The sequence below is a fragment of the Triturus cristatus genome, chromosome 1_2 (genome assembly GCF_964204655.1).
Source record: "Triturus cristatus chromosome 1_2, aTriCri1.1, whole genome shotgun sequence".
Classification (NCBI taxonomy): Eukaryota; Metazoa; Chordata; class Amphibia; order Caudata; family Salamandridae; genus Triturus; species Triturus cristatus.
The window spans coordinates 118,288,839-118,313,068 of NC_140580.1; the positions used below are offsets into that span (position 1 = coordinate 118,288,839).

Here is a 24,230-nt window from a genome sequence, read left to right on the forward strand (position 1 = left end):
CCTCTGTGGTTTCCCTGCCCTCTGATCCTTTACTGGATCTCCTCCACATGGAGCCTGTGGACATGGAGCCACTGCTGCCCCTTGGTGGGTCTTTGTTTGTTATTCTGCTCGGTACCTGGGCACGATCCTCCTCTGTTGATCGGACTATTGCTCGCCGGCATCGCCCAGCCCCAGACGATCCTGTCTGCTTGTTCCTTCACGCTAGAGCTCAGGGTCTGGTTGTCCAAGCGGCTTTCACCTTCCGCTCTGCTGATGCTACCTCCCACAAGGGAGTCTCGGTGGCTGGAGACATGTGGGCATCACATTTTTGCCTCAGCCAGTGCGGGCATCCGTGCCTTGAACACGTCTTGCGTGTTCGCGCGTGCTACCTTTGGCCTTTGGGATTTGGTTGAGCTCCTTCTTCCTTCTCTCCCAGAAGGGCCCCGGGCTGACTTGCATCGCCGCCTTCTTGATGGCCAGGGAATGGCACAATTTTCCATTTGATCGGCCCTGGACTCTACTGACACTGTGGGTAGGGCAATGGCCCTGTCGGTTGCTTCACGCCGTCATGCATGGCTGCGCGATAGTCGTTTTCCCGACAATGTTCAGGACGCTCTTCGGGATCTGCCATTCAATGGCGTGGACCTTTTTGACTGTCACGCTGATTCAGCAGTCTCCCTCCTCATGTCTGGTCTCCCGTGATTTTCTAGCCCTTGCGGCCTGGCTTTCTCGTCCTTGTGGCCTATCTTTTTCACGCGTTGTGTGACTTTGTGTTGCTTTTTCTTCATAGGCCGCATTGCCTTGTTTGTTTTTGACCCTGGGTTTATGATGTAATACCCAGATGGTCTAGGCGGCTACTCCGCCATGTTTGCCTTTGTTCAGTACAGCTGGTTCTTCCTTTATTTCAGTCCTCTGTGAGCTTGGCTCCAGAGGAAGCCCCCTTGCCGGGGTTAAGACTTACCTTTGTGAGGTACTTGCTGGCTACTGTGTTAGCTGCCTTTCTACAAGAAAGGCTTGGTATGCTCCTGTGGAGGAGCGACTGCGTACTGGAGTGTCTTGTGTTTCTGGTAATGCCGTCACTTTCTGGCCATGGGTCTGCATCCTGCCAATGCTGCCCCACGTATCTTAGCTGGTGCAGGTTCATCAGTGCTTTTTCCACTGTTGTGCATACTCAACCGGTATGCGCTGACTGTCATACCGTAGTGTCCTCCCTCTGGGTCTTGCTTCCTGTCGACACATCGGATCCTGTGGTTCTATCGGACCCTAGGCTCAGTTCATCTTCTTTTACAAAGCCATGAACTCTCACTTCTGCACCGACATTTCTGGCTCTGTGCTTTTTCTCTCAACCCGGTATACATACGGAGGTTTTCGTGCTGTTCTTTGACGGCTTGTGGTACCTTTGCCTCCCATTGTTTTCCACTCTTTTCAGAGCTTCGTGGTCTGGTGTTGACTGCGCTGGCATTGCGGTCCCCATTGTGTTTCGTCACATTTTTGTCCGCTAAGTCCACTCGGGAACTTGGTGGGGTTCGGTCACAGACCCGCCTCCTCTATGGGTATGGTTTTGGTATCTATTCTAAGTTAAGGAATCTGTGGCTAGATGTCTCTATCAGATGGAAGAGTTACTTACCTTTGGTAACGATGTATCTGGTAGAGACACAGTCTAGCCACAGATTCCTTAACGCCCGCCCATCCTCCCTGTTCTACGAGGACCTTTTCAGGTTTGGTTTCCCCGCATTCGCCTCCCTCCGGGTGGCTTTGTCTTTCTCCTGGGTGACCTCTTTCACTTCACTCCTAGACGGGATGCTTCATTCTGTTTTGCTTGCTCTGCTCCACCCATTCTCGTGATTGGGCGGCATGCTCATGTGTCATGTCCTTTACATCCCTACGCTCTGGGGCGTCCAGTGTGGGGTCTACTCGTGTTCACCCCCCCCTTTCTCAATCGCCTTGGGGTCTCTTACCTCCCCTGCAGTCCATTGGTTTGAAGTCTATTTTCTCTGCCTCAGTCTATGGGTCTCTTACAGGAGATACAACGTCCCTTTCTGGTGCCCACATGTGGTGGATTGTCATTGCTCATGTGTTCCGGACTTGTTGCCCTTCACAGTTATATATTGTGGTTGCAGACTTTGTCATCTGCCATGATGTTTTTTCACATCATCTTCTGCCTCCGGGGCGGGTTTAGCGTTTGCTTTTGTGGGGTTGCTTCTCAGAGCGGTGCTCTGCTCTTTCCCTTCACTATTTTTCAGTATACAGTGCCTGGCACTGTCCTTTATGTTGCTCTTTTTCACCATTCAATTTCTTTTTCTTTTTCATCTTTTTCGCACACTGTTCTCATATTCTCAGTTTTTGGTGGTGGCTCCGCGGTGTGGCGCAGAAAAGTTTCTCAGACGAAAACTGACATCATCGCGCCAGGAGGGGCTCATATGGCTCCACTGACGTCGCGTCTGTGGACGACGTCCGGACAGAGCCATGCGGCGCCACCCCCATCACGCAGAGGTGCGGCTGCGGAAAGTTTTCCAGATCCAGTCTGACACCTGCGGATATTCTAAGTTAAGGAATCTGCGGCTGGACTGTGTCTCTACCAGATACATCGTTACCTAAGGTAAGTAACTCGTCCGTTTGGTATCAAACATGTTGGAATCCTACCCCAACACCAATTCCTGTTTTGGATGTACGACCCCATGTACTGGGGGCTCCCCTAGGGTGCAACCCTGTATTCCCAGTACTAGCCTTTCAGGGTCTAACAGCAAGCTGGTGCTGCTGCTGACCACAGGCACGTTTCTGCCCTCCTGCTGCTGAGCTGAACTCGAGCAGGGGAAGGCAGAACAATAGGTTTCCTGCCACAGGGAGGTGTGATCACATCCCAGACAGGACTTAGTGTATTGGGCTGGGGTGGGGGCGCTTGTCAGCGCCACCAGACTGCTTTGAAGGAGATATTTGGTGCCCTCCTTGCATACTCCAGTTTGAGAAAGTTCAGGGAGCCATCGGCTCCCGCCCTGCATGAAAACTGGACAAAGGACATGGGAGTATCTTCCCGTCTGTCCTGCCCCTCCTCTGGAGGGATCCTCGAATTGTCCCAACCCTCTCCCTAGGGTACTTAAGGGATTACCTGTGGGTGGCTCTTCAGATTTATCGTGGGACAAGATTCAAACCCGAAACCACTTCAACCGTCCGGACACCTTGGACTTAGTTGGACTTAGCCTGGAACTGACACTACATCAAGGAAGACTCCTACTGCTCCTGGTCTTGTCATCTTGCCAGTCTTCTGCTTAGTCTGTGCCTGTGCTTCATCCAGGTTCATCTCCAGGCCAGTGGGCATCAGATACCCAAAGGAATCTCCCTTGAAGTGCAGGAGTCACTCCCCTGCATCTGCAAGTACTGCAACCAAGCTGACCAGTCTGCTGCTCCTCACGTCCTATGGACTCCGAAAGGCTCAGCAACACAGGTGGTGGTTATGCAACTCCCTCGAAGCCTGCACTGTCTTCTCAGCATGTTTGAGGCTATTATCTCTCTTTAGAACCGCTGTAACAGAACCTCTGTGCTACGTGTCGACTTGCCGTTGCCAAGACTTGTTGACTCTGTCCTTAAGAGATCTTCGGGCTACAAGAAGCTCCAGCCTCCAGCATCTCTTCTTGCCAAGATTTTTGTCCTCACCGCATCCTCTGCACCACGGGCCTGCATCTTTGGTGAGCTGCTTGAGGTGCTCTTGCGACTCTTGTGCCTTCAGCCTGTGGGTCCTCTTCAAGGTTTTCTTTGGCTTCAGTGGGCTCCCCGGCTTGCTCGGGGCATGCTCTGACTCTTGCATTTGTTGAGTCTGTTGGAACTTGCTGGTCACAACGCTGCACCTGTTTAGTTTACCACATCTGTTGCTGCTGAAAAGGGATATTGGTTCTCCCGCTGGAAAACGACCCCCTGGTTCTTGACTTCTGACATGGGACAGCTCGTGTAAAGCGCCTGGCCTTCCACAGCGTTGCCTGGTCCTCACAGCTGCAGCGACAAGGTCATCGTCATCACTCCTACATCTTCCGTCATCGGTGGTCATTGGTCTTCTGTGCCTCCTGGTCACTTCCGAGTGGCATAGACTCTGTCCCCTCTGCTTTCAGGTACTCCTCTTCAAGAGTCCATCCTTTGATTCCACAGGACTCCTTCGCCAGCGGCATCTTTTCTGAAGTTGTCCATGTGGTCTACGGCGGTTTCGGAAGGTCCTGGGGTATCCACGGGTGGGGTGACACTCTGACCTTCCATCTTCCACAGGGTTTCTTCAGGGTGCACTGGGAAGGGTTCTTCTTAAAAACTGTACAGATCGCTTCCACTGTTTTTACTCTATTTATTTATAGTTACCTTCTGATGAGTAAGTGTACTTGAATGCTCCAGACTTATAGGTGGAGAAATATCTAGTACACTAAAGGGGACTTTTTTCGGAGAAGTAGCATAGGGATACTGTTTGTCCTGACGAATGCCGGTTAAAGAATTGGAACCCGACAAACATGTTGACCTCCATGCAGAACGGAGGGGTGGTGAGTACATAATCCACTCACACCACCACCACCCGAGGGTATTTCATATATCCTTTTTTTATACATGACTAGGGAATCTAGGGATAAAACTATTATGATGATATTTCATAGTCCGTTTTAAATCACTGTCTGCACCTTTGTAGGATCCTCTTATTTTCTTCTCTTTGTTTGTATGGTCTACCCCTCCCTATTGCTCTGCCTCTAGCGTTGGCTTGCGCAGAGGCGTTTAGTAGCAGCCCTATGATGAAGCATGCCACAACTTGTTGTGGGTGAGGGCAGTTTTAATAGTGTTTGTGCTCCCTTTGCAACCACATATTATACTTGTAAAAATGTTGCGACTGACATTCGCCTTACCTCCTTTTGTGTAAATATTTGTGCTACTTACCTGTCTTACATTTAAATTATTGGGTGTATTGTGTTGATATATCCAGGTAGGAGATATACTAACGTGTTAGTGAGTGTGTATAATAAATATACTTATTTTTATAACTACACTGAGTGATTCTTAATCGTTTAACCTACACTGAATAGTTTTGGTAAAACAAGCTGTTTAACACTACTTCTGGACTAAGCATGAAGGCTGCTCTCCACAGCTACCACTTGGAGAGTTTTCTATTGGCTGCTTCACTTAAATAAGTGTGCACCACCACCAGTCTCCTTTTTGTCTCAAATTTGAGGATATGAAAAGATCTGGTATGCCAATGTGAATCAGATGTATATTAAGGATAGTTTCCTACATAAGGGTTTTTGTATTAATTGTTTTTATTCTAAATGTATGTATATTTAATACATTATTGAAGCAAGATTACATTAAATGTGAATAATAGCAAAGACGGTTTTTGCATTCTACGAATGTAGCATAAAATTGAGACATAAATTGACTCCCTACAAACATTATTACTCATAATTTTAATTTAACTGAAGCAGAATTACAAAGGTCTTATGGTGGTGATACTTTTTAGGTCTCGCCTTGCTATCGCGTAAGCGATCACGAAGCAAGACTATTGTAAGCGGGTTTGAAAAGTGCTCCGAAAAAGCGGATTGCATGGCTAGCACACGCACAATCACGCGCATCGTGCCGCCATGCAATCTGCTTTTTGGGACCTCTTCAAAGGGTCCGCTCCCCCGCCTGTAATGCGCTCTCCCGCCCCCAAGCGCGCGCTCGCCACGCTCCGCCGGGCTTGTCTTGTTAATTGTTGTTTTCCTCCCGTCGCAGACCTCCATCGGCACTTCCTCCCTGTCTGCACTCGACCCCTTAGTGTGTACGGCAAAGCGAGCAAAGTTGCTAGTTTCTCTGGGAGACCTCTCATTGATTGTTTGAATTTCTCCCACCCCGTTTAGGATCCTGTCCACATTCATGATGCAACCATGTAAGCGATGGTCTTGTATTCTGTCTATCGTGTACATGTCTATTTATAAAATGTTAACGCTCTCGGAGTTGCTCTGACTTATTTTCAACAGAGCTCTCTCTCTAAATCCCTCACCCTCCCTCCGTCAGTGACGCTCTGGGTTGCTGTTGGTTTCAGCTCTCACATTTAGAAGTGCATTTTGGGTAATTACTGTAAAATCTGTGTTATTGTTTCGCACCCGTCTCACATCGGTAATGGATGTGAACTTAAGAGACGGCAGCATCTGTTCCAGGCCGGATCCACCAACCATGCTCATTCTCTCCTGTCACTAACTTTGCAGAATGCGCTCACCATTTTCTCAGCCCACCCTCGTGAACCACGCGTACCTACCGTTTGTCACCACTTCCACGGACCGCACAGACTCGTAGCTGTCACTGAATACTTAAACCTGCTCCACAGAACATGCTCACCCAAACATCTAGTCATCTCCACAAATTGTTTTAACACACTGCGTCACAGACTCTTTCATACACAGCTCCAAGCACTGCACCTACACTAACCGCTTTTATCCACATAAAGGTGTTACAAGGGTAACACTGTGTATCGCCAAGTGGGCTGTGCGCTTCCAGCATCTTCTGAAACTCTGCGCATTTTTTGGGGAAGTAGCTGGACACCACAGCCCACACCATTTTGTAGAGAAAGGAGTAGAAGTGGGTCTGACCTACACAGCATTCTAGTACCACTGCAATACCAGTGATATGGTATTTAGCATGAAGCAACCCCGCCATGATAGAAGCTGCTCAGAGCCTGATGGCCGCTTTGGCAGTGCACACTACTAAACAGCCCTTTAAGAGGTATGAGCTGCATGCCTGCCATGGGAGCGAGGTCAGAATGGGCCACAAACTAACTAGGCCAGGGCTAATGACGGGGTTCTGAACTGTCCTAGCTGATCGGTCTCATGGTAGTTACTCAAGAAGCCACTTGCCTACAGCGTGACAGGAAACGTGACAGCTACGGTTTCTAAAATCCTCACTTGTTCGCTATTTAGTAAATGAATGTTAGCAGTGACGATGCATCGTCTTTAATCAATATTGTCTTAGAGGGTAACATTGCGTTTTGTGGAATGCAGCAGCCAAACTATATTAGACTTGGGAGTCTAAAAATAAAATGACCAGTATGTGGTATTTTTTCCTCTGGATATGTAATCCTTACAAAATGTTGAATAGAATTTTTTGAAGCTACGTTTAGCACAAGTAATTGTGTATGAAACAAGATAGTCAGTAACCAATGACTAACAACTCCAACAAGCATTTGCAATGCAATAGGTCTCGCATTTACAAGAGTTTAAGCTATTGGCATTGTAAATGACAATGCCTTTTATTTATGTTTTAAAAACTAAAACAAAAATAAGTCATTGTAATTTACAATGTCAATAGCTCAAACTCGCGTATATGCGAGACCTATTGCATTGCAAATGCTTGTTCTTTTGTGGAGCAAGACAGTAGGGCATGTCCAGGCATATGACTGAGAAAATCTCAATTTGTGCCTGGACCTGGTAATCCCAACCCAAACTGTCCTAAAACAGCTGCCCATGTTGCTGGTTAAGGTTCTCCTAGTCAGAAAAGCTGAATAAATGATTGCATTGTATTACCATATCACTCATATTTGTGTGCAACTACCCATTTGCTTAGCACATCAGATATTTTTTTCTTTTCTGTTAATGTTTGTATGTTGCAGGTGGTTAAAAAGTTTATTCTGTTTTACCTGCACTGTTAGTTGTAAGATATTAGTTTTATATGGAATGTGCCTTTAATAGTCCGTTTCTGTCGCTCCTAATCAGGGTGCAGCCAAGGCTCTCATCTTCCCTGTGGTGCAGCAGTTCACTGAAGCCTTTGTCCAGTGTCTCCGGATGCCTGACGGGCCCACTGCAGATAGTGGACTTAAAATGGAGGTTCTAAAGGTAACAGAGCATAATCTTGGAAGGTTCAAGCATCTTTTCCATGCAGCATTTTTGTTTTTGTATGTTCTGTCGGGTGCCTCATGACGATCCTGCAACTTTCAGAACATTAACTCCAATTACATGTAGAAAAAACATCATAGCGCACAACATTGACTGCAAGCAAAACCTTGAAAAAATGTGCTCAAACAACCCTTCCCAGATTGAACACATGCTTTGTTTTTTGTTGTACCCTTTAATAACTAACAACTATACATAATATGCACCACAACAGTAACATAACACTACTCAAGAAATACTGCTTATCTGGCTTCTGTGCAGCAAAGACGGGAAGTGCTGTTTTTTGAGGATGGTATTACTACTGACTGACTTTATTGATTGGCCATGATACTTATGTCCTTTTCTCTAAGAACCCATGGATGATGTAGTTCTTTATTGTGTTACCATGGTGATGGGCTTCAGTTTTAATAAACGAAAAAAGGAAATACATAATCCTGACATAGACTCAATAGCTCAAGTAAGCAATTCAGTTAAAAAGAACAAAGCATATTATATCTAAGCTAACTCCATAAAAAAAAAGACGAAACAATTTTAACATAATCAATGGTAGCAACGTGTGACATGTTATCATTCGGAAACAGCATGAAAAATGATTGTTAATTAGGGATCTTTTTTGAGGGCTTTGTTCATTTTTTGATTTGCATGCTCATGCAGCTGAATAGGGCTTGGAATTTTGCTTTGATGACCAAAGCTACTTTGGTAATTTTTACGAAGTCACAATTTTAACTGTTGAGGTAGCCACTAGTTTTGGTCCTAAGAGGGCTGCAGAAAGTGAGTCACGCTAATTGCCCCGGGAGTCTTTCCATATGACTACGAGGTTCTCTGCAGGCATTAGAAATCCCATGAATGGAAACATCAGAGGCCACATGTGTTTGCAATGTTTTTATTGCATCTCTAGTTAATATTGCTTTTCCAAGAATCCACTTAAAGCTCTATCCCTCTTCCTTGTTACACTCCTTATGTTAATGAGGGTGAGTTATGTGTAGACGGCTGCACTAGCACCTTCAATTTAGCAGCCCTTGGGACTGAAACTCAATATCTGACCTCTCATCCAGACATCCAGTTTCTCTATTTCCTTTAAGGCAGAGTCAGCGCTGGATGCTGCTCTTAATCCTGCTGATTTTCTTTGCCTTACATTTTGCAATTGTTTTTGATGCTAAGAGATTCTGTTTCTACAGTCCTAGTCTGGCTATATATTTAAATTGCTATAGTGTCTGCTGGGTGCTCTGCTGATGATGCATAATACTATACCTCTGAGCCATAGATATGTCTTCTGATATGTCTTCTATTTATAACTATCCCTACAGAACCTGTTTTGTTCTGTACCCTCTGATCAAAGTAATTGATCTTTCTGGCTTTAGATTCAAAACGGATTAGAGCTTTGCTGAATAGTTGCTGTTAGAGTGGTGATTGTACATCAGGCTAATCTTCTCATGACACCTTGAGTAGGTTTTATCCTTTTTTTAAAATGTTTTGCCTTGAGGGGGGAATGCCGTCAATGTTTTGATTTCCCTTGGTGCCTGGGGTCAGTAGTGGTAGGTTTGGCTCATTTTTACCAGAGATAGTTGTTTTTCTTATGAGCTTTGTATTTTTTTCCTGTTAAATTGCTCCTTAAAAATTCAAAAGGTAGATCAGTTGCTTGAGCGAATTCAACTGGAGACCTGCTTGTTCACACTGGTGTCCTAGATGGGATGACTCCCATGCTTATGTTGTGGATTGTATTTGCCTCATTGAATTTAGAAAAACTTCAGAGCACCGCTGCTCACAATGCTTTTCATGCTGTGAGAATCTGTTTTTATAAGTGCTCATACATTTTGCATACAGCCTTTTCATATAACTTTAGTGTCTTATGTTTTATGATGACTAAGTCTGAATCCCTCAGTAAAGTATTAATGCGATAGTACAAGTATAAATGGGACATGTGGTTCATGACTGAATGTCTTGTGTGGTTGTTTTGCTCTAACTTTCAGGCACTACTATTGAGACTAGTGTTTTTTTAAAAAACAATCTGACCGCAATAATGCTTTGTTATATCAAAGCTTTCGCCCTTGAAACGTCATCTTCCTTTTTCTCAATTTACGAGAATCAGGCGTATCACTTCAGATTTAGAGCTAGGCTTGCAGACCATTCAAGACTTTAAAAAGAAGTTTTTGAGTCGAGGTTATCCTCAACAGGTAGTAGATCAGAGTATTTTGCTACGATGGGATTTGCTTCAATCAGAACCTGACTTTAAAGGAATCTTTTCCAATCCTCCTTTATTCGCATACAAGAGGTCACGTAATTTGAAAGAAATTTTAAGCAAACCCGTAGTCAGTGTTCAAGTCCCCCACAAAGGGATGTCTAAATGTATGAACTGTTTGCACTGTAACAATGTAATCACAGGTAGATGCTTGTCACACCCTTGTTCAGGTAAAAAGATTTTTCTAAATTTTAATGCCAACTGCAACAGTCATCATGTTATCTACGTGATAAAATGTCTGTGTGATTTACATTATGTGGGTAAGACGGAGAGGGTCCTCCGTACCCGCATTACAGAACATAAAAGCAGAATTAGGACCAAGACTATCAGTTCCCCATTAGCGCAACGTTGGCTAGCTGAAAACCACACGATTGCTCAGTTAAGATTTTGTGTTCTTGAATTGGTTGAGACTCGTCCTGACAGACATGTCCAGAGTTTTATCCCAATGTGAGTCTCACTGGATTTGGTTTATGGAAACGATTTTCCTGAAAGGATTGAATGACAAATTTGAACTGTCTTGTTTTTTATGATATTGCTCTTCTGTGCTTGTTGATTTCTGCTTTTGTCATGAAATTAATGTCGAATTCATTGTTGCAATTCTATTCAATATTTCGTTCTTTGGAATATTAGATAGGTGTTTTATGTATTAGATTAGGTCCACCATTATTGATTTCTTTGATACTTTTGTTTTTACTCACTGTGTATTTTGGCATCTATTTGGCTATTCATTTGACATTTTGTTACTTTCGTGTTAATTTGGTTTTATATGTAACTTGATTCCATATGTGATTGATTTGTGATGTATAACCATTTATTATGTTTCACTTACCATATCACAGTATATAATTGTACCCGTTATTATTGCGCATATTTATTATGTTGAATCGTTCATTTTTGTTCAGGCAAACTTCTGCTTTTCTTTTCTTTTTTGCTAAATTGGGATCCTCACCCTAATTTTCATTCTCACATTTTTTATTTTAATTTTCACATTTCACCTCCACCTTAATTTTAATTGTTATGTTGATCTCACCAAGTTGGTTTCATACTTAAATCAATCAAAACGAGCTTTATTCGATTTTAAACATTAAAATCATAAAAGCAGGCATATAAAAAAACATTTCATTTTATATCTAAAATTCGTTAAAACACAGAGTAAATACAAGTTTCTAAAAATTCTTAAAAATTCATTTAAACAATTGATAGTTTCTATTACGTCCAGAGAGCTAAGTTTATATTACTATGCATAGTGTATCTCATCTCACAACCGAGTCCTTCTGATATGTTTTACATCTGACAATTAAGTTTCATACTTATTTCAGTCCCATTTCTATTGCCATCTAAAACCGTTCCGTATTTAGACGTAGATGACACGCGGGCTTACTTGATGTAGCCGGCATCCTCCTTGTGGTTGCGGTTGTTCACGTCTCCACTGTTTTTAGAGAGTCACCATTTGTATTATATGCCTGCACTTTATTGTGCTTCAAGATTATTCGTGTATCCCCATTCATACGAATTCCGTATATTACAGGTGTTTGTCATGCCTTTATGAATGTGCTTTAAACAACACATTCGATTTCGTCATAGGTAAGCATCGTAGCATGGATACACTTCACTCTCTCTCTCATCAATTCACTGTTAAGCCCACTCGTTCTCAGTTTTCGTTTTTTCTGCAGCCAATTCAGGTTTCTCGTCGGTTTTGCTTTTCGCTTCGAGTTCATTAACTCGAGCGTTAGAGGTATGCTGTGTACACTTCTGATCTTGATTCACTTAAACTCACTTTTAAGATTCACGGTCACTTTTGACTCATGCTTTTCACGTATTTCACGATTTTCACATTTAGTCCCCGCATTTTGTTAAGTCTTTTTCTTTCTGTTTTCAATCGGTTTCCAGTTATAGCACTAGTAGGCAAGATGCTGGTTTTGTTTCTTGCCACTGCATGTGGTGGATACTCTTAGCTTGCTTTTTTGTTTCTCTTTTTCTGCCTTCTATTGAGCTCTGTTTTTAAAGATCATTACAGTGTTTCTTGCCACCTTAACCTTTCACTAAAATAAGATTATTGATATATTCCAGATCCCCTGACGAAGGGCTCATTTCATAGCCCGAAATGCATTGGGATATGTGAAGCATTTTGTTTGTCATGCTGACTATAAGCTGATTTGTTTGCCTTTTTTGAACTACATTTCCATCTGTGACTATCAAGCATAAAGCAGATCACAATCAACTTCATTTTTTGAAGATTTCATTTGAAAACTCTGACTCATTGACAATTGTTTTGTTTACCGCTTTTCACAACGATAATATTGTGCATAATAAATGGTTTTGACAACTTTGTGTACACTAGACAGTGGCTTGTTAGTAGTGCACTGGGCATTCCTGGATACTTATCTAGGTTTATTCCATTTCATTTTGAATCAGGTGGCCCGCAGAGCCCCTCACCTGGTGCACACATGATTTTCTTTCAAAGTTTGTGGATTAGTTTCATATGTTTAAACTAGAATCATTGAGTGCATTCTAGCTGCAATTCACTTATTGTTTGTGTGGTCCTTTGGCATCTGTTTACCTACCTCTGCACTGGGACTCTGTTGCTGAGCAGGCCATTTCAAAGCTGTGGTTCTTGATGTTGTTATACAGGTGTCTGTCCCCTTTGGAATCCATTGTATCCAGAAGGAGATACGTTTGGTGTACGAAATTGCTTTGGTATATGTGAGGTAATTACTTTGAAAGACATTTTAGTTCTTGGAATTTGGAAGGTCTCAGGTCCCATAGTTTTAAACTTCCATATGGGGTCCTTCAGGGCTCATCCCTGAGCCCAACTCTCTTTAATATATATGTGGTTCCCCTGGCTAGACTGGTCAAATATCATGGCTTTGCCATGGTGTCATATGCAGACGACACCTAGATCATAGTTTCCATCTCAAACAACACTGGGGACACTGCTCACAACTTTCGTGCTCGCATGTGACAGATGAGCAGCTGGATGTCTGAGGACTGCCCCAAGTTGAACTCTAATAAGACCAAGGTTCTCCTTTTTGGCAGTGATCCATCCATCTGTCCTCGTATTGGTGGCTCTTGGAGCTGCCCCCCCCCATCCCCCGCCACTAAGGCAAAGAATCTGCGAGTCATTTCTGACACCACCCTGTCCTTCTCCCATCATGTGAAACCGATCACTTCATCCACCTGCTATACATTGAAGATTCTGAGGAAGATATATCCATACCCACCGTCAGAACTACAGAAAACGGTGGTTTCTACATTAGTCTTGTCAAGGCTTGACTACTGTAACTGGCTTCTGATCGGTATAAATAAAGCACTTCTTGGGAAATTGCAGCTTTTGCACAACTCTGCTGCCTGTTTGCTCTTTGGTATCCCAAAATATTCCTCGGCCATGTTGGCCCTTAAAGCTCTACATTGGCTTCCAGTGAAAAAGCGGATTAATTTTACGGCCCTCTGCATCGCCTTTAAGGCACTGCATAATCAGGGGCCTGCTTATTTGATTGACCACTTCTGCTGGTATACCCCGATCAGAAATTTGTGATCCTCCTCACACTTGCTAGTGGAGCTTGGGTGGTAAAAGCTTCTTAAACATCTCAACCACATTTTGGAATCGTCTGCCTTACAAACTTTTTTATTTTTTATTCTTTTTATTGAGAGTAGGTACAAATGTCATCAGGTTTACAAATCGGTGGGACCAATGATCACTTCACATTACAATGTAGCATCTATACATCGGTACATGCTGCTTTATACAATGTGGCACAGGTTTCATGCAGTTGGAATCAACATACAGTTCATGATTAGTCACGGTTATCCATTGATAGATCGTCGGTCGGTACTGCACAGATATTACCTCCAAAGACATTCCACTTTCCCAACACCCTTTCCAACTTCTTGGGGCATCCTCTTAGTAGGTATACTGCTCTCTCTGCCACCATCGCCATGTCCATGTCTTTACTCCAATCTCCAAGCTCCCCATTGTTTTGCAATATATCTTTTAGCTATGGTTATACCTAGTGTCGCTCATATTTGCGCTGCATTAATATCTGTGGCTTCCCAGATATGCAGTAAACACCTCCTGGGTTCCGTAGGAACTGAGGCGCCACTGACATTCGATATAGTGGACATCACTGTCTCCCAGTAAAGTACAATTTCGGGACAGTCCCACAATGTGGGGTCGAATGTACCTGATGCCCCACACTGTCGTAAGCAGAGCAGATAATCTGACCTTCCCATTTTATATAACGTCACCCTGGTGTAGTAGATTCGGTGTAGCACTTTGAGTTGAACTAAGCGTAATTTCGACGAGATTGCCACCTCTCTCGGGGATGCTAGTGCCTTCTGCCAGTCTGCTTCATCCATGTCACCCACTTCTCCCTGCCATCTCTCCCTTAGGGATTGTGTGGGGTCAGGGTGATTATTGACAATCTTTCCATATGTGAGGGATGTGGCTTTTTCATGCATGTGCTCAGTCGGCAGTCTGTCCTCCAAGGGGGAAGCCTCCGGGAGGACCGTGTCCGGTGGAATATCTGCCTCTAATGTGTGTCGAATCTGGTCGTAGCGGAACAGTTCAGTAGGTGCCATTTCGTGTTGGTCTTGTGTGAATTGAATTACCTTCCCTTTGGCCCAAAGATCGCCTACGCGCTATATTCCTGTCATCCCACCGTGCAAATGTTTTACTATTTCGCAGTGTACCCAGCATGGCTCTATCCCGCAGGGGTGTGGCTTGTGTGGCTTGTGTGATCTTTTTGTTCCAACCGAGCTTTCTGTGTACCGTGTGCCAGAGATGAACTGTATGTTTAGTGGACCCTATCAAGGCCCTCCGTCGGTTGGTGTTATCTAATGCTCGGTTGATTCCCTCAATCCCTAGCGTGAATCGGTCTAGATGGTAGGCCGGATTGGTGTGCGGTACGTGTATCCACTGGTTTATTACGGTCAGCTGGGTCGCCCAGTAGTACATTTGTATGTTGGGTAATGTTATGCTCCCATCATACCACGAACTAAATAATTTTGACATTGCTATTCGGGCCGGTTTCCCATTCCACAAAAGCTTAGACACCTTCGATTCGATGTCCCGGAAATAATCTGCAGGAACCAAGTAGGGGGTGTTCTGTAGGGCATACAGGAAGCGGGCAGTGCCATTATTTTGAAGAGTGCTGCCCGTCCTAACAGTGCCAGCGGCAGGACCTGCCAGTGCTTGGTGTCTCTGCGCAGTCTTTTTAGGGGTTCTAGAAGATTTAACGTAATGAAATCCTCAGTCGGGTGTGATATGGATCCCCAAATATTTAAAGCTGCTCTTTGCTATTTCCACCGCACAGCCTGTGGGGAATCGGGCCGTGCAATCCATACAGTATGGATTTACTCCTATTAATGGTATAACCTGATCGCTCTCCATAGGCCTTGCTGATATTTATGATACCATGTAGGGAATGGTAGGGGGACGCCAGATATAGGAGGATATCATCAGCATATATGGATATGTGATCTTCTCAACTCTCCGTCTGCAAACAATCTGGTCTTGTCGGATCCACGCCGCGAGCGGCTCTAAAATCAGTGCGAGGAGGAGCAGCGGCGACAGCGGGCACCCATGTCTTGTACCTCGCCCTAACGGGAATTCCTTGGAGATGTGTCCATTCGCCACTACGTGCGCAAGAGGGTTCGTATAGAGTAGCTTTATCCACGAGCAGAGCACAGGTCCGAAACCAAACTGCAAATAGGAATGGCCAGTCTACGGTATCGAATGCCATACGGGCATCGAGGGACAATATCACAGCTTCTTCCTGTATCGTGTGTTTACGGCCTAGTACACTCTGGAGTCGCCTCAAATTCAGGGCTGTTCTCTTGCCAGGCATAAGTCCCGACTGGTCAGGGTGAATTAAAGTCGCGAGGTGGGGTGTGAGTCTATTTGCTAAAACTTTGGCCAAAATCTTGTCTTCTACGTTGATCAGGGAGATGAGCCTGTAGGAAGCACAGTCCTGGGCTGGTTTCCCGGGTTTGTGTATGGCCACAATCGTTGCAGTTCTCTGATCTTTATGCAGCGCACCCCTGTCCAAGCTAGTGTTGTACATATCCAATAAGTAGGGTGTGAGATTAGTGGTGCCCTTCTTAAATAGTTCAATTGGAAAGCCATCTGGCCCCCGGGCCTTTCCTGACTGCACACTCCCTATTCCTAAAGTTAATTCCTCAATAGTGAGCTCTGACTCCAATATTTTGGAGTCATTTTCCGCCAGCGTAGGGAGACAGATGTCTTTAAGGAACAGATCTGCCTCTTCCTGGTCCATCTAAACTGCTGGGGAGTAAACCTCAGAGTAGTGGCACACTAGTGTATCCACTATAACCTGGGGGTCCGTCACCACCACTCCCGACGCGGTTTGGAGTTCCGCTATCCAGCGGCTCGCGCGTTCTCATCTGTCTAGCCACGCCAGTAGCCGGCCGGCTTTATGCCCTACCTCCTATATGGTATGGCGCGTGGCTGTCAGTCGGGTTTTAGCGCCTTCCCACAAATACTCCTTGTATTCCTTTTTTTAAGCTGGAGCAGGTGTGAATGTCGGAGCAGTCGTGAGTGTTTGCAACTCGTGTTCGAGAGTGGAGACTATGTGTGCCTTCTCCTTCTTGTGGTCCGCAATTAAGGAAATAGCTTGCCCCCGTAGGACCGCTTTGTATGCCTCCCAGAGAGTAAGGGGCGATGGGACCGACGACACATTTTTGTCGAAATAGTGTTTCGTGGCTGTGAGCAAGCCTTTACAAATTTTAGGATTTTTTTTAGATAGCCCGGGTAAATCGGGAAAACACAGCAGTGTGTGGAAGTGTTCCTCGTGAATTGGGCTGAGATGGGGGAGTGATCTGAAATCCCTTGCGGTATGTGTGTTATATCCAAAAAACGTCCTACTTTATCAGCTTAGGACAAGACATGATCTATTCTAGAAGGCTATTATGGGTGCCGGAATGATATGGAAATTGGCGTGCGTGTGGGATGTGAGTCTGCCAGATGTCCACCAGGCCTATTGTCTCAAGGAAGTCAGTGAGATTGGAATGGGAACGGTGTTGTGGGCGTGGGGGCGCGCGGTGAAGATAATCATTAAGGGTCGCGTTAAAGTCTCCTCCCAGTATTAGCTCTCCCTCAGGGAGACGAAGCAGAATGGCGTCAAGTGCCAGGAGCGCCACTGAGTGGAGTGCGGGAGGGATATAGACTGTAACCCTGTATACCCATCTGTCGTGGGCCTTACAGGTGGTGCCTACAAGGTGGGTTTCCTGCAGAAGTACTGCCGCGGGCTCGCTACGTTTAAGGAATTGGAGCACTAAGCCTCTTTTTACCATATCTCCGAGGCAATTCACGGTCCAGGATATGAATGGCAGGCTCTGGACTCGTGTGGTTTGGGGAATAATCGGGTTAGGGTGCGTGGTTACATGTGACATTAGAACTGTTGCATTCAAAGCATTGTACCTGACATACAAAGTGCAACATCCCCCGAAGATTGAATTGCTGTACCATGAACTTTAACGTTAAACAAAGAAGAAAAAACAAACGAAAACTCAAAGCGAAAAACAGTTGCCCCACCCCCCTCCCTGCATGACAGTTTAAAAACTACCCGCCTCCCCAACCTTGCAGAGTGTATCGTTCCCATTGTTCAATACCTTTGTGGGGGAGGAATCCACCCCAGTAATCCCTTCAACCCCCGTTTCTTATCTGTTATGGTGAGTCTTCCAGCCGTGCACTGATCACCAGCGGTGGACTCAAGTCTTGCAAGGTTCCAACATACCATCCGAAGGCAGCACAGCAAACAAAGTTAAGGGCTACGGACAGTTGAGGGACTAGACACAGCATTTGGTCCGGCGTTCCCATAGTGTCAGGGACACACACGCTGAGCAAGTGGGTATTGCCGTCACATAAATTGCCTCCCAAGAAACTATGCAGTTCAGGAACACTGACTGGGGCTCAGTCTTTAAGAGAGGTTCTGTGGAGTTTGTTGGTCACTTAACTTTAGTGGAGCCGTCACGTGTGGTTTCATCCTCTTGTTGCTGAGATTGAGGCATACTTGCTCCCTGTCGATCGTGATCTCTACCGGATTGTCCGCGATTGGTGACCTGACGCCACCCATCCAGCCAGTCTTGGGCATCCTCCGGGGACGTGAAGACCAAACCTTGCCATCAGCCACCACTCTCAACCTCAAGGGGAAGATCATGGAGTATTTGAGGTCACGAGAACGGAGTTCCTTCTTGACCGCCAAGAAAGTACACCTCTGTTTAGCTACTGCAGCTGTGTAGTCAGGAAAGAATGAGATTGTACTGTACCGGAGGATCTACTCTGGCGGTCTGTAGAATGAGGTCACTATCTCTGAAGTTGAAGATACGGGCCAGGATAGGTCTGGGCGGCACACCTGGTCTGGGCTGACCCCCCTGGGACTTGGTGGGCCCTCTCGACCGAAAAGTACTGTGAAAGGCCCCGGGGCTTCAAATGGTTTTTGATTGGGTCTTCCACAAGAAGGTCCACTGCCGGACCCCCGCTTCCCTCCGGCACGCCCAAAATGCGCACATTGTTCTGCCGGGAGCGGCCCTCAAAGTCGTCCAGTTTCGCCGCCATGGTTTTGTTTTTGGTTTCCAGGTGCAGCACCTATCTTTTGAGAGCAGCAGTGTCCACAGCGAGACTAGCTGTGGTTGTCTCTACATCCGACACTCTGGTGCTCAGTTTGCGGAAGTCTGCTCTTATTAGCGTGAGTTCTGTAGCGACGGTGTCGATCATTGACTCGAGGGAGGAGGGCACCTTATGGAGTGTTTGTAGGAGAGTAGGGTCTGCTTTCTATGTTCACCCCCACTTTTTGCTTTTACTTTACTGGTTTTCGACTTAGATGTGGCTGTGGGCCTGCTAATCAGACCCACAGCCCTGCTGCTCTCTCTCTAAATTGATACTATGTACTTTAGGTGCATAACCCATTTGGATAGGATCACCTTATTGGCCCCTGTACAGTGTACCTTAGGTACCCAGGGCATAGGTGTACCCTAGGCCTACCAGGGGCTGCAGCATGTATTATGCCACCCCTGGCCTGGCCTTCCATTATGACACAACTGGCTGATCACTCAGCTGGGGCAAGGTCGTGTAATCACTCCTTGCTTAGGTGTAGTATTCCTATACCTAACTTACATATAGACACGTGTACCTATCAGCCACTCCTATGGCAGGCCTTAACAATGCTGGAGGCAGAGTGCTTGGTAACAAGTGAGATGGGGCTCTAGCATGAGCTGAGCCTGTCTGCAGCTTTCGGAACCATGTCCTTATAGCTGTTCTATGATATAGCCTACCATATACTCTTAAAGTGCCTTATAATCTTAAACGGTTATGGTAACTATGGTTTGGCTTTATCAAAACATGTCGTGTAAGGTGTCTTAACACTTTGGAATAATACCCCCATCCCATATCTGGGGATGAGGATATTATCCCTCCCTTCTAGAGGGAGAAGACATGTTGTAACCTACTTACCCGGTTAAAGTTAACCAGAGCCCCAGCATCACAAAATAGATGCTGCTGCCACAGACACGAGTCTGACCTCCTGCTGCTGGGAGTGATCCCGGCAAGGGAGGCTTGGACAATAGGTTTCCTGCCTTGGGAGGTGCGAGCACCACCCCAGACAGGCCTTAGTGTATTGGGGCAGGGAGGGATGAAAAGAATGAGACATGCCTGGGGCACACAAGGTGTCCCGTGCATAGTCCAGTTCAAACCGGTGCTGGGGCACTCCAGCCCCAGTCCTGGCTCGAAACTGGACAAAGGGAAGGGGGTGTAACCACCCCCCTCCCAGGTCCCACCCATAAGGCGTGACCTATCAGGTAACCCAGCCCCCCAGATTTGGATAAGAGTGGTAGCTGGGCCCCAGGAGATTAGATTATCCTGAACCTGCAACTTGAACAGAAACTCTGGACCTTCGACATTCGACGAAAGAAGAAGACTGAAGAATCTCCCTTGTGGCCAAGGAGTGGCTACCCTGTGCAAACAGGCACCATCAAGAGACTACCCTTTGCTTTGCTAAAGTTCTACGAGGGACCGACTGCAGAGCCCGACCACAGCCTTGACTTCCAGACTTCTCCGACCCTGATCCACATCCACAGCCGAGCTGAGATCCGTGGAGGCGACGAGAGACGTGGGACCGGCTACCTGGGAAAAGTGGCTAGTATCTTCCAGCGCAGCTTCTGAGGCACCCTCGAAGTTGTGCACCGGGGATTGAGAAGCCCCAACCCCAATCACCATCTGCACCGAAGATCAGCCCCCCACACTCCACGAGTCCTGCGTGGGGCCCTTCTGCATTTTCCTGCTTGCCGCGTCTGTCCGGTTGCTTGCCCGTTGGCTAGTGGCCTTTGTGACGACGCTCCCTGAAATCTTCACTGCTGGTTTGGCTCCTCCAGACTGGTTCCCGCTTCCTTGCAAAAGAGAAGCACCCCAGACCTTCCTGGTCTGCACCAGAAGCAAGTCCTCCGTTCTTCGTGGGTTCCGCATGCCAAGGCTTGGTGAGTCCTAGTTCGACTTCGATGCCGCCGACAGCAAGAGCCTTCGTGGGACAGCTCGCCTCCTGGTCCTGGTCGTCCTCGACGCCTCCTGGTACCCGTGGCTGCAGCGACAAGCTTCACCTTTCACCTGCAATCTTCACGACATCGCCTGGTTCCTTCCTGGTTCCACGTGGTCACTGGCTAGTGACCTTGACTCTGTCCCTTCTGCTTGCAGGTATCCTCTCTTCTTGATCCCAGCCTTGGGATCCACCGGACACTCTTCACTGACTGCCTGTCAGCAACTTTCCTTCAGGCATCCATAGAAGTCCACGACGAAACCCGACGCAAGTTCACACCTATGCACCCGCAGTCTGTGGGCTAGGTAACTTGGGTACTCCGGTGCTCACAAGGGTAGTGACTATCCTAGGGTCTAGTTTCCGAGTCTCGACTCTCTAGCTGCTTCAGAAGTGTCCTTAAACTGTTAATTTCTAACTGCTAGTAATTCTATCAACTTTTACGCGTGAGTGTTTCCACTCTGCACCTGAATCCCGTGGCCCTCCCACTTCCTAACTGTTGCTAGTGTAGTGTAGCCCCAGCGATTCCCTAGGCCTAGGCCTATCCTTTTTCCGTGACAGTGGTCCTTATACCACTTCTTTAGTATATGGTTTGCGTGGCCCCTAGGGCCTAACTGTATTACTTACCTGTGTGACTTAATGTATGCATAAATAAGACTGTGTTGTACTTACCTCTAATCTCATAAAGAGTGCTGAGGGTTTGACTAGAATAAATACACTTTATTTTATATATATATATCTGTTGTGGTGTCCTTTCATTTGGTATTCAAGGGATTATATATGGTATCACAGCTGGCTTCACATGCCATTCAGAGTTTAGCCTAAGACTGCTCTTGTCCATGCTACCACTAGGATAGCTGGTCTATAAGGTTGACTTTACAACCAATCACCATAAGGGTTGTTTGGACTGATATAAGGTGTACACTAGAAGTAGTGACATCATACATCAGGCCAACTTCTCACAGTTTTGACATAATATCCTGTAAAGTGACTTCTTTGTTCGGTTTTCCAGTGTGTTCCTCAGTGGCAGTTGCTGCACGTTCCAGCTGTTCCTGGCTCGTCTTAGCACATGCATATTTGTCCAGTTTGGTCTGGTGCACAACACGCTTGCCCCTGCCTCCCATGGTTCCACACACTGATGGAGCGGTTAGCTTTGCGACAAGGTAGGTGGTAGTACTCACCGCCGCCTGCCAGTGTTTATGGGGAGCACACATGCCTGTCGGGTTTCCTACCCCCTAAATAGCACTTTGTTGTTCACCTGCCACTGGAACGCGACGGGGAGGGAAGGGTGGCGTCGAAAATTATTAGTTGGAATATGGAGGAATCCAGGAGGCAGTATCAAGCTGTCTTTCAGTCCGCCCAGGGAAGGCAATGTGCACAAGGCTTCAGTGAATGTGGTGGGCCACCGTGAACCCGGGAGATACAATTGCGGTATGGGTGCTGTGGGTATTCCTGGTTGCGCACGTCGAGACCTCTACAACAACTGCAGGTGGCAGGATATGAGGGCCACCCGGAGCACTGAGATTCACCTTTAGGAGTCTGGCGAACCGGGCACTCTCATTCTTGAGGCGAGTAGGTTGTGCGCCCAACGGCAGCCCCCGTCCTCCCCCGCCGCGCCAGGAGCAGTCTCCGCCAAGGATGGTGCATTCAACAGTCCTGGAGCCACTCGCGGCTCCGCAATATGAAGGCTCCCGCCGGGTCCGCAATAACATACGTAACGCCGTGTAAGTTGATGGGTGGTCGTTCTCCCTAGAGGTGCTGGTGCTACCAACGCATGCGCACAGAGGATGTATCAATCACTGGGGCTGGTTGGTGCTAGCCACGCACAGTCTTCAGTGAGGCCCGGGCAGATCTCCTCTCACCTTCCGCCCCTCCTCACGGGGGCCTGGATACAGCGATCTGACTCCGCCGTACACCGAGCTACCAGAGACGCTGGCAGTGCAGATGTTCCACACCCGGGCTCAGCAATGCGGCCCCGGCTCCAGGCCACTGCAGGCGCTCCCCACACGGAGAGATGCAGGACGGGCCGCCGACCGCCCAGGCCAGCAGATAAACAGAGGTCCTGGCTTGCACTCGGCGCATAGACCACAAGTACTGCAGACGGTCCATCTTTGTTGAAGGCAGAGCTGCGAGTACCGAAACGGGTCAAAACGGTGCTCGCTGTTTTCCGATCCCGCTGGCTTGTTTGTCGCTCACTGCTACAAATGAGTGAACAGATTAGTGGGAAAGTCTGCGGAGGTCCGGAGCTTCACTAGGCGGCGGGCATTTCGATCGGCTGCCGGCCACAGTCCTCCCCCGCCTTACAAACTTAAACTCGTCGGACTTGATGCGTTTTAAGAAGGGCTTCATGATCTGCTTACTTATTGCATAATTTCTGAATTTTCAGGCTCTAGCCTTTAATTTAATCTCTGGGATGGCCTGATGTTTGTTGAAAAGCGCCGAAACGCCCCAGGGTATTAGCCATGCGATACAAATAAATAAATAAAGCACCAGTCCCTGCAGTTAAACAGGGGAAATGTCTTAGCTAGTGAAGTTCCTTTCAAGTTTTCTTTGTGTCCAGGAGCAACAGCTTTGCCTTCTATATTATGAAGTTACCTCTGTGGATATTGGATACCTTGCAGGGATGAGGAAGAGTGGCGACTCCATCATATCACTTTTGCTGTACGGTTGAGCCTTTCTTCATAACCATTTCCATGTTTACATTTACGTTACAGGAGTTGGTGAATTTGTTCCATTTTCTGTTAGGTGCATGAAGCTCCTTTCTGCATTTCCAAGCACTATGTGCAAATATTACTATAACAAATGGTAGTAGTTCCAGGTTATAAGAACTCGCCTCCTAACACTCTGCCCTTTCATGCTTACCAGTGTTTCCTCTTCTTCGGGCATGTGTGGATACATGACCTTGTATATCTGTGGTAAGAGCGTTTATTTTAAGCCGGCTCTTGGATGTTGCTTGCACTCCTCTGGCTCCTGAGCCTCTTGTGCACTGGCAGTGCTTAGAATTTGGTGCTGCTGTGGTTATGCCTTCCCTTTTTATGATCTCAGTGCTTGGAGTGTTGCTGACTCGCTTTAATTTTTTCATGGCTGATGTGACAGTTACATGTCCATCATGTTCTGATGGTTCTTGTTGTGGTTGATGTTTATTGACCATCCTTCCCTTCTTTTTGGTTGTCGTTTTGTGAAAGAGTAGGGCTGTATTCTAAGTTCCCCATGGAGAGTTCAGGTTCTTCAGAGAATGTGGCAATTGTAAAGCTGATTTCACCAGCGGCCTGGAGTTTGTACCCTCAAAATGACAGGTTTCTTTGGGCAACTCAGTTCCAAAAAATTTCCACCTACTAAATTGCATCATCCTTTGTGAGGCAGCATAACACACATTGTATCAATTCATAACACAGTGGATCAATTATCCTTACTAATATTCCTTTAGGTTTAGACTGTGGTACCACATAGTACTGGATGAGTATTATCACTACGTTTTATGATGGACCCTTGGGTCACCCGACCCCTAATGCAGCCAGCCTCCTGTCCTTGTCCTGTGACCCCATTACACTTGCCCTAACAAGTAAATTGGGTAGAAATTATTGATGGGGA

The 24,230-nt window shown here is 46.4% G+C and overlaps 1 protein-coding gene across 1 annotated transcript in view; it reads left to right on the forward strand.

Annotated features, from left to right (window-relative positions):
* LOC146866928 (importin-9-like) overlaps positions 1-24,230 on the forward strand; it is a 283,453-nt gene that overhangs the window by 256,259 nt on the left and 2,964 nt on the right. Inside the window, exon 7 of the mRNA XM_085603249.1 lies at positions 7,683-7,802. Within this exon, the coding sequence (XP_085459375.1) occupies positions 7,683-7,802 (120 nt within the window). The remainder of the gene's footprint in view (positions 1-7,682; positions 7,803-24,230) is intronic.